The 10,869-nt window shown below is 35.3% G+C and overlaps 2 protein-coding genes across 2 annotated transcripts in view; one reads left to right on the plus strand and one right to left on the minus strand.

Annotated features, from left to right (window-relative positions):
* The window catches only part of spg11 (SPG11 vesicle trafficking associated, spatacsin), a 62,522-nt gene extending 54,647 nt beyond the window's left edge, over nucleotides 1-7,875 (minus strand). The window contains exons 1-6 of the mRNA XM_016467291.1: nucleotides 7,560-7,875; nucleotides 5,301-5,482; nucleotides 3,681-3,908; nucleotides 3,107-3,281; nucleotides 2,126-2,263; nucleotides 1,240-1,629 (exon numbers count right to left, since the gene is read on the minus strand). Of these exons, the coding sequence (XP_016322777.1) occupies nucleotides 1,240-1,629; nucleotides 2,126-2,263; nucleotides 3,107-3,281; nucleotides 3,681-3,908; nucleotides 5,301-5,482; nucleotides 7,560-7,777 (1,331 nt within the window). The 5' untranslated portion in view covers nucleotides 7,778-7,875. The remainder of the gene's footprint in view (nucleotides 1-1,239; nucleotides 1,630-2,125; nucleotides 2,264-3,106; nucleotides 3,282-3,680; nucleotides 3,909-5,300; nucleotides 5,483-7,559) is intronic.
* Nucleotides 7,876-9,481: 1,606 nt separating this feature from the next.
* The window catches only part of ciao2a (cytosolic iron-sulfur assembly component 2A), a 9,066-nt gene continuing 7,678 nt past the window's right edge, over nucleotides 9,482-10,869 (plus strand). The window contains exons 1-2 of the mRNA XM_016467306.1: nucleotides 9,482-9,682; nucleotides 10,660-10,824. Coding sequence (XP_016322792.1) covers nucleotides 9,571-9,682; nucleotides 10,660-10,824 — 277 coding nt within the window. The 5' untranslated portion in view covers nucleotides 9,482-9,570. The remainder of the gene's footprint in view (nucleotides 9,683-10,659; nucleotides 10,825-10,869) is intronic.

A 10,869-nucleotide genomic window follows, 5' to 3' on the forward strand; every position in this document is an offset into this window, starting at 1 on the left:
ACACACACACACACACACACACACACACACACACAGTTACATTATTAAGACCATTCCATTGCATACAAACAACAAAAGTATCACAGCATTACAATGCTTTTGGATCATGCATCACGATATTATTTGAAGTATCTTGGAGATAAACACCATAAATAAACACCATCACTATTAGCAGTAATAGGATATATGCTCAGTGCACCATGGTATTACAATCACTGTACCATAATACCACCACAATATTTTTGTAACCACAGACTCAAATCTCATTTTTATATCTGATGAATGTCCAGGTTACCTTTCACCATATAAATTGAAAGCAAAAAAAACAAAAAAGAGAGAGAATTTATATATGAAGCCATATTACAAATTTTTATTATTATGGGATTTATTTTTATTTTGTATAACAATTAAAATATAAGTATATATATATATATATGTATGTGTGTGTTTAATGTATAATCTAGCTTTGCAGTACAAATTATTATTATTATTATTTAAAAAAGCAGTACAAAAAATAACAATATTGTAAATTGCTTAAATGTTTAAATATTTAAAAGAATGCTTAAATGTTCAAATAAATGACATAAAAATGTAAAAAAGTTTAAATAAATAAATAACTGCTTAAATACACAAATACATAAATGCTTGTTTAAATACATTCTGGAATAAAAACAGTAAAAAAAAACGCAAATATATAAATACTTTATATATTTAAACATATTAAATATATAAATAATCAATCAATAAATGCACAAATAATAAAGTTAATGCTTAAATAAATGCCTAAATAATAAATAGAAAGCCTAAATAGATTGTTGAATAAATACATACATAAATAAATGCATAAATAAATACATACATGCATAAATAAATGCTTAAACTTTCAAATAAATGCTTAATTCCATAAGTAAATGCGTGTTTAAAAAAATGCTTAAATTAATAAATAAATTAAAAAAATTACTGAATAAATGTGTGATTATGCTGGATTTCAAAATGCTTAAAATTAGTAAATAAATGCTTAAATATATACAAACAAATGTTTAATCAATGCTTGAAATACATTTTGTTTTTAAGTCAGTTTAATGAGACTTTTGGGGGCACATAGTTCTAAACATAGGCTTAAATTTTCTTGGATTTTGGTCTAAAATATAACCTAGACTAAAGAAATCATCGATCGCCCTTCTAGCCAGTGCATCTGAACCACAACAGATGATATGTGGATGTTTCGTCTCATGGGGTCAGAGGTCAGACTCACGCTTCAGTAACAGACACAGGTGCTCCTCAGCTGATCTCTGGACGGGGGCGGCGGGGGCGTCTGTGCGGTGGTACGTCACGCTTTGACCCTCCAGGTCCCAGTAAGCCAGAACCGTGTTGGTGTTTCCAGGACAAACGAACGTAACGAGCGCAGAGAACTCTGAGACGTTCAGGCCTGCTGCGGTCGCTCCGTCCGGCACGTCGAAACACGTCACAGCGCCCCCTGGCTTCACGGAGGGCTGCGAGAGTTTGGCGGTGGCGGCCGCCCGACGGCACTCCACATGAGGGAAATCTCTGAACCAGGGTAACCCCTGAGCCGGGCGCTCCGGAGCTTTAGATCGACTGTACAGCGAAGACAGACGTGCCTCCCACGACCTGAACACATCAGAACGGCACGGAAAATTGAGTAGTAGTAGATTTTTATTTAATGCAATGTCAGCATCAAAGGCTATTTTCATGGCAAAAACCATTCAAAAAAATGTAAGTATAACAAATACAATAAAAACAAACACAAGATTTTTTACATTAACATATGTGACCCTGGAGCACAAAACCAGTCATAAGGGTCAATTTTTTGAAATTGCGATTTATACATATCATGAAAACTGAATAAAATAATCTTTCCATTGATGTATGGTTTGTTAGGATAGGACAATATTTGGTCTCTTATACTTTTAATAACGACATCTATTAATTTTTAACAGTTAATCACAAACTCTGGATCAACTCTGAGTTTGTTTATATCGAGCTTTGTGAGCCTGATCTAAACCAGGTTGGATTTATTTGGTTTTGTCAACTCTAAACCTACTCTGAAACTCAGAGTTTGTTTATCTAGCTTCATGCAACAGGCCACTGTTGGTTTATACAGCACCGGTCTGTTTGGAAAGGTTTATCCAGGACCGACAGGCTGTGGACGGAGCTCGCGAGACTGTCCTGATCCCATGATTCAGTGGGCCTGAGAAATGGCCGATTAGGGGCTGAACGACAGTGAAGGTGATCTGGATACTTCCTGGAGAAAAAGAATCCACAAAAAAACAGTAAGAAATAGATCAGGGGGCTGTTTCATAAAAGACGCTAAGAAAAGCAGGGATTAAGTCCAAGTCCAAAACCTGACTTGAAATAACCTAACAAATCAATCGAGACTAAAGCGGTTTCATAAACGACAATTTAAGTTCACGCAATCTCACTAATTCGATCCAGTGAGTCAAGATCATTTGATGTGCACGCTTATTCTTAAGCAGCCCTTAATGTTGATCAAATGGATCCAGCATGGCAAACAGCGATTATATTAGTGCTGTTTAATGCATTTGAGACGTTGTGTTTTCCTCAGGAAAACAGACGGAGCGCAATAGAATAATAGCGCAATAATTTTGAGCACAATATACATTTTGCTAAAATATTTGTTGTTGGACGTTAAATGTGACGCATGTAGATTTTTAATCATATAAGTGTATTTTTATGATAGCAGTAACTGTAAATCAAATGTAAGCTGGCTAATACAGCCCAAATTACTAGCTCAAATGATTTAAATGTGTGTTCCTCTTATCAGTTAAAAATGTAGTCTGATTTCTATCATTTATTTTCATTTTTAATTCAGTGAACTATGTTAAAATGTTTTCATATATCTTTAAAAAAAAAAGTCATTAAATTTTGGGCACAATACATTAAATACAGTTGGTTGTATATAACAAATAATGGAAGATCTACTTCACTGGGCGCTATTTAATAACACTAGAAAACAAAATAATGTCATAAAGCTGCAATTAATTGCAATGGAAAACTAATAAATAAATACATAAGAATACAAACAAGTAAGTGGCACAAACAGCAGAGTCTCATTAGGTGTGTGCACCTGAAGTAGTGGTTGAGGTCGACGGCGAGGGCTTGGTTCTGCTGGGTGACGCTCACAGCTGTACTGAGATCCTGTGAGATCTGGAAGAGACAGAAGGATGAGACGTCTGCTAGACTGCAGTATGAGGGGAAATCCACTGTAGCCAAGAGTTTCCCATCAGTGCTGTCAAACACATCTGACACACAGCGTTAAAGAAACCAGTAACACAGCTCATATTCCAACACATAATCAAAAGAAAATTAAAGGGTTAGTTCACCCAAAAATGAAAATTCTGTCATTAATTACTCACCCTCATGTCGTTCCAAAATAATTGTTGTTGTTATTATTATATATTTAATATTAGTTTTAAATAATATTGTAATATAATATTGAATATATTATTATTACTATTATTATAAACATAATAAATATTTGAAATGTCATCGAGTCGTGTTCAAATGGTTGTACATAAACAAAAATCTAATCTGAAGAGTCAGTTTGTGGTTCAGAGAACGACATAGTATCGTGTATTCTCTATCTGGTGGATATTTGGCTGATAATGAGCGTGTTATGTGCTTCATACGCTGAAGGATACATGCGAGTCCAGTCCTGAGCAGAATGAAGAGCGTTCCCCGACAGAGCCGGCAGTCGGCGCAGGCGTCCTCCGTCTGGAGAGGTGAAGCGAGCCGAACGCAGGACAGTGTCTCCAGCTGCGCCGTCTCGTCCGTCCAGCGGAGCTGCAGCAGCAGACATGTGTTCAGCAGCAGCACACAGCAGCCGTCAGCGAACCACAGCGGCCTCAGCGACAGCAGCTCCGGCACGTCTGCACACAAACACAGCGCTTCAGGATCAACAGATCAGGGCTTGATGAGAGCGGGAGGCTAGGGACCCTGGAGCACTAAACCAGTCAGAAGTAGCACAGGTATATTTGTAGCAATAGCCAACAATACACTGCATGGGACAAAATTAAAAAATTTTCTTTTATGCCAAAAATCATTAGGATATTAAGTAAAGATCATGTTCCATGAAGATATTTTGTAAGTTTCCTACCGTAAATATATCAAAAGTTAATTTTTGATTAGTAATATGCATTGCTAAGAACTTCATTCGGACAACTTTAAAGATGATTTTCTCAATATTTCGATTTTTTTGCACCCTCAGAGTCCAGATTTTCAAATAGTTGCATCTCAGCCTAATATTGTCCTATCCTAACAAACCATACATCAATGGAAAGCTTATTTATTCAGCTTTCAGATGATGCATAATTCTCAATTTCGAGAAATTGACCCTTATTTCTGGTTTTGTGGTCCAGGGTCACATATGGCAAAAAAAATTAAATCTCAATTTTTACAGAACACTTGGCCGATAATCGATTTTTTACGATTTTTAACTAGTCAACTTGAAAATGTAATTACAACATGATTCGAGTAGCTTTTTCTTTATGAACCCTCTAGTTAAAGAAAATTCTGTTCCGAGTGCAGCACACATGAAGTTGTCAACATGATGTAGATGTTAAACAAATCACTTGTTAAATATCTTTGCAGAAATGATGCATGAACTACAACTATATATTGTACAAACTTGTCTTTTACATCTTATATGTTCAGAAATAATGCAAGGAAAATGTTTTAAAATATTCTCAAAAGTCAAGGTATTTCAAATTCAAACTGACTGAAGGTATAACACCAGTAGACTATTATTATCTATAAATGTTCTGTAAAAACAACAGCAGCCTGTCACCATGATGCAAACATGAAAAAACATGAGTTTTTTTTTATTCACATTGTTTTTTTCTGTGTAAACATGGATGTGTTTGACTGTTGCGCTCGCGTCTCTTGCAGCGTCTCATGCATGAAACGACACGCCGCTCAAGTTAAAGAAGTTCACTCCCATCTTCTTGCATGTTTTTCCTGTTCCTCTGCACGTGTCGCATCTTTCTCAACACAAAAGCGCATTCTGTGTGATAGGAGCGCGTCACACGCGGTTGGATCGTTCTTTTCTCTTTATGTTATCATTGCCATATTAATGTCAAAGTGTCTAATTCTAACGTTTGGTAATATTTCTATTCAAAATCGTGATTCCTCGATTCCTAAAAAGTAAAATCGTGGCAAAACATTTAATTTCGAATGAATGGAGAAACTGGGAAGAATCGCCCAGCCCTAGCTTCAGGATGAACCGATCAGAGTTTGATGTGAACGGGAGGCAGTTTTCTCACCGGGGTGCTTGTGTTGAACGCACTGCAGCAGTGATTCAGACGATCTCTCACACAGAAGAAGCGGCTGACCCTGAGGATCCAGCTCATACAGCCTCAGCGCACACTGAGAGTCCAGCAGCAGCAGCTTCAGCTTCAGCTTCACATCCCGACCGCTGCGCTCCCACTGATCCTCCCACAGAACACTCCAGAGCAGAGGCAAAAACAGAGAGAGAGAGAGAGAATATTTACTATATATATATTGTGTGTGTTTTTGTTTTCAAAAAGAATATAAAAAGAAAAAAAAATAAATAAATTAAATTACAAATAATAATTATAATGCACATGTACATAATATGAAATTGATTGCACTTTACTTTGTGATCTTTATTAACAGTAGTAATAATAATAAAAATGGCACAAACAGAATGCAAACATCACATATTAATGAACTATTATTACATTTTTATTATTAATAATAATTATCATTTTAAATATATACTCAATATATAATTATTCATAATATATTTAATATATTTATTTTTAATAAATAAATGTAGTATATGGTTATTATTACTATACTATAAATAATGATAATTATGATGCAAAATTTGCAGTTTACTTAATATAATAATAAAATTTGCAAACATAGAACATTAAACATTAAATATTAAATAACTATTACTATTAATGTTATACGGTACTGTATCTTACACACACACACACACACACATTTTTCTATTATTATTAACATTCACATTTTAAATAAATATTTAATATATAATTATTCATAATACATTTAATATAATATTATTTCATATATTTATTTTAATAAATTAATATTATTATACTATAAATATTCAATAATGATAGTTATGATTTAAAATGATTGCAGTTTACTTTTTGATACGTAATATAATAATAATAATAATTATAATAATGTAAAAGTATACAGCAGTATTTTTATATATAATAAATACAAACATTACATATCAAATAACTAGCACTAATAATATTATACAGCACTAAAATATTTAATTTTTATTCAAATAAATTACAAAAATATTAAATATTAACATAGCACTAAAACATTTAATGATTGTAACAATATTAATTATTTTTTATAATTTTATTGATGTAATAATTTATTATTTTAAATAATTTATTGTTTTTAATAATTTAATAATTTATTGTTTTTAATAATTTATATATTACATTTACTGGCTATACACACACACAACCACTCAAAAGTTTGGGATCACTTGCAAATTTCTTTGTTTTCCAAAGAAAAACACATTTTCATGCAATTCACAAGCAATTTTATCCATTTCACAAACAATTAAAATGAATCAGATGATTTTTAAAGAATGATCTACATTTTTGCATAGAGGCCTATTATTAGCAATTGTCAGTCCTCTGCATCAATCTCCTGGTAGGGCTGCTAATTCAAGTTAATCATTTTATAAGGCTAATTGATTATAAGAAAACCCTTTTTGCAATTGTGTTGCACAGCTGAGAACCGTTGTACTAATGCAGCAAACACTTAACAACTGATTTCTAGTCGTGTTCATTTTTGGAAGACCAAACAAAGTAGTTTCGCTTTCACAACGAAGCACACAGCGCCTTCACGACATGGTGGCGGCAACAATACTACAGCGAGAATAAAAGTTACGCCAACAATTTAAATCGCATCATATGACCCCTTTAAAATAGAAAATCATTATTTTACACCATAATAATATTTCACAATCTTAAATTTGTTCCTGTATTAAATAAATGCAGCCTTGATGAGCATAAGAAACTCCTGTAAAAAAACATTAAAACTAGTTCTGATCCCAAACTTTTGACCGGTAGTGTGTATATATATATATATATATATAATTAAACTATCGCTTAATATCCAGCGATATCGTCGACTTGTTTGCACAGATGAGCTGGATGATGATGATATCCCTGAATTCAATGATGAACTGCCTTTAACTGCAAATTGAGTGTTTACTATTGTCCTTTTGCACTGACACACTATTCTCCTATTTTGATACTGTAAAGCTGCTTTGACACAATCTGTATTGTTAAAAGCGCTATGCAAATAAAGGTGACCTGACATGCAGATTACTTACACAATGGAAATATAACAATAAAATAAAAAATAGCTGCAATATTACATGTAATAAATGCATAAATATGACATATAGAATATTACATGTACAGAACCGAATCTTAAGGATAAGCAGCCATAACAGCAACGGCGAGTGAGAGGAGTGTGTGAGGGCTCAGACTCACTCAATGCAGGTGTGCTGGAGTGTGTGGAGTGCTGCTCTGCTCTCAGAGATGCTCCTCACTCTCACTTCACCTGCTGCATTCACACAGCAGCACAGCACTGACGGGCCTCTGCTGAGCTCCAGCGCCGCGGCGTCCTCCACCGCCCCGCACGCATCGCGCTCCGCCAGCAGACGCACCTCCAGCGCGCCGGACTCACCGCTGCCGCACGCGCTAAGCATCGCCAGCCGCAGCACTCAGCTCGCGCACACCGACGCTTCCGCTGTCCTAAAGAACAAGCGTCGGTCGAGATCAAAGAGCAAGCGTGTGTTCGGATGTAAAAACAGCTGATTATCACATGATCGTCAGTCACATGATCAAAGCGACGGCAGAAAAACCAGTCAAACACGGCGCTAATCCAACCAAAGACATGATGTGTGAAATAAAGTAAGAAAATAGATGTAGTAATAATTATAGCAATCATTATTATTGTAGCCATTTAAAATACATCCAGAATAAATAAAAATAAAATACATTAGTTGCATTTAAAAGGTTAGTTCACCCAAAAATGAAAATTAGTCCATGTTTTACTCACCCTCGAGGCATCCTATGTGTATAAGTCTTTCTTCTTTCAGACGAATCCAGTCGGAGTTATATTAAAAACTGTCCTGGCTCTCGCAAGCGTTAGAATGGGAGAAGGTGTGTGTTTCTGTTCAACAGTCCACAAGAAGTCACATAAAGAGCGTGCATCCGTAATAAAACCTGCCTCCTGTAGGTTTTTGTAAGAAAAGTATCCATATTTTAAACGTAATAAACACTTTTCTCTTGCTTCCGGTATCTGTTGTATGCGAAAGCCGTTCCGGTGAGTAAAAGTAATAAGTAATATTAAATTAAATAAGTATGTCGGCAAAAAAAAAAAAAGAACATGGAATATTTAAATCGATCTTGAATTTGTTTGTTTACAAAAAACATTTTTAGGTTTTAGTGAATAGAAAACTTTGGGCTTGCAGTATTGATTTGGGGGTCTTGGAGTAAGAAAGGTTGAGAACCACTGCTTTAGGTAAATGCAGGCTCAGTTCTACTAAGAATTGAACATTATTTTATTTTTTAATTAAAAATTAAATGAATGCAATATAAAGATACATCCCAACAAGCTTTTTAATTTATTTATATTTTATTATTTATTTATTTTTCACTTGGTAGATCTCAGTGAGTGAAAAGTAGATCCCCACACAAAAAAACTGGGTTAGTGGAACGTTCCGGTAACCTAAAGGGAACGTTCCATTTACGTTAAGAAAACTTTCCTTGCTAACCAAAAGGGAACATTCTGGCAACCAAAAATTGTTAGCTGGGAACTTCTAAATAATGCTAATATATGTTTAACATTTTCACATGATATAAAAAAAACAACAATAATAATAATAAATAATGGTGCTGACCTGCAAAGTATATTTTCTGTATTAAAATGTGCATTGTAATATCCTATGGAAATGTAAATATATGTATTTGTCTGTAAACTGATGCTTATGTACCCTCTTTTTTTCCTTTCCTTTTCTTTTTCCTTGTTCCTTCTTGTTGAGGCATGTGAAATGTTTTTGTTATATAGTGAGATATGGCACTGTACATGCTACTTGTTGACAATAACGCATTATAAAAAAAATAAAAAATAAAAAAAACTTCTAAATAATGCGGCCGGTGTGATTCATCGATGGGTCTGCGCTCGGCGGTTCTTCTTCTTCTCTTGGTTAATGGCGGATTGCAAACCACTTTTAGGTGCATACCGCCTCCTACTGTACAGGAGTGTGTGCAACATTATGTCATTTAGAGTGTTTTCATATTCTGTTCGTCAACCCTGCGTCTTTAAGACATTTAAATAATGCCTCCCGGGTAACTCTTATCCCCTCTCCCTCTCCTTCTGTTCCCAGCATCCCCATCAAACTCCACTCTTGATCGCTCTGGTCTGTGTGAAGGCGGAAGTGCTGAATGCGGAAGTGCGGAAGGCGGAAGTAGCGATGGCGATGGAGCGGAGCGGATCATGGAGCTGGTGTCCGGTCTGCTGAGTGGAGTCTGGCTTTTGGCGGGACTCTCTGACGCGACGGAGGACAAGAGAAGCAAGAAGATGGAGGAAAAAGCGCTGGAGGTGTACGGTGAGTCACGATGACCTTAACACAGTCGCCCTGTGGTGTGTACCATCGTACAGGGAGAGGTCAGATAGAAATACCATGGTACTCAATCATTACCATGATATTAGCACGGTACATGTCCACAATAAATAACACGGTGTTACCATGGTACAGTGACGGTGTCAGGTGGCAATACTATGGTACACTAATGTATACCACAGCATTGAATCATTACCATAATCATATACCGCGATACTTAGTACTTTTAATAATACAATTATATTACCACGGTACATATCCACTGTAAAAAAACAAAACAAAACAAGGTTTTAGCATGGTACATTGATAATGTCAGGTAATACAATAGTATTTTACGTACACTATGGTACTGAATCATTACCGTAATAACACAACTATATTTATGTGGTTATATGGTATATATTGTAGTCTTGGATCATTACCATACTCGTATAACATATTTACTTCATAAAGAATACCATGATGTTACTATGGTACATGTCCAAAATAAACAAATGAGGTATTACCACGGTACAGTGATGGTGTCAGATGGAAATAGCGTGGTACTTTAATATATACTATAGTACTGACTCATTACCATAATCATATACCATAATATTTTCCTCGTACTTCAAAGGATAACATAATATTACCATGGTACATGTCCACAATAAAATTTTTTTTTAAAAAGGTATTACCATGGTAAATCGATTATTTATATATGTATATATATATATACACACACACACACACACATATATACATACACATATACATACACAAATACACAAACATACACATACACATATATATATATACACACACATGGTACAGAATCATTACCATAATATTTAGCTATACAGTACTTCATACATCAGTTACAAACAGTGTATTGCTATATGGAATATGATATGTATTGATGGAAAGCATGGTAAATTCTTGGCATGTATTCACAGATGTTTGTGTTGATAATGTTTTGGCAGACGTGATTCGGACGATCCGTGACCCGGAGAAGCCCAACACTCTGGAGGAGCTGGATGTGGTGACGGAGAAGTGCGTGGAGGTCCAGGAGCTCGGAGACGACGAGTACCTGATCATCATCAAGTTCTCTCCAACCGTCCCGCACTGCTCTTTGGCCACTCTGATAGGTGTGTGTGTGTGTGTGAGAGAGTGTGTGTGAGAGAGTGTGTGTG

This window comes from Sinocyclocheilus anshuiensis, unplaced genomic scaffold (assembly GCF_001515605.1).
Source record: "Sinocyclocheilus anshuiensis isolate Anshui unplaced genomic scaffold, SAMN03320099.WGS_v1.1 scaffold688, whole genome shotgun sequence".
Lineage (NCBI taxonomy): Eukaryota > Metazoa > Chordata > Actinopteri > Cypriniformes > Cyprinidae > Sinocyclocheilus > Sinocyclocheilus anshuiensis.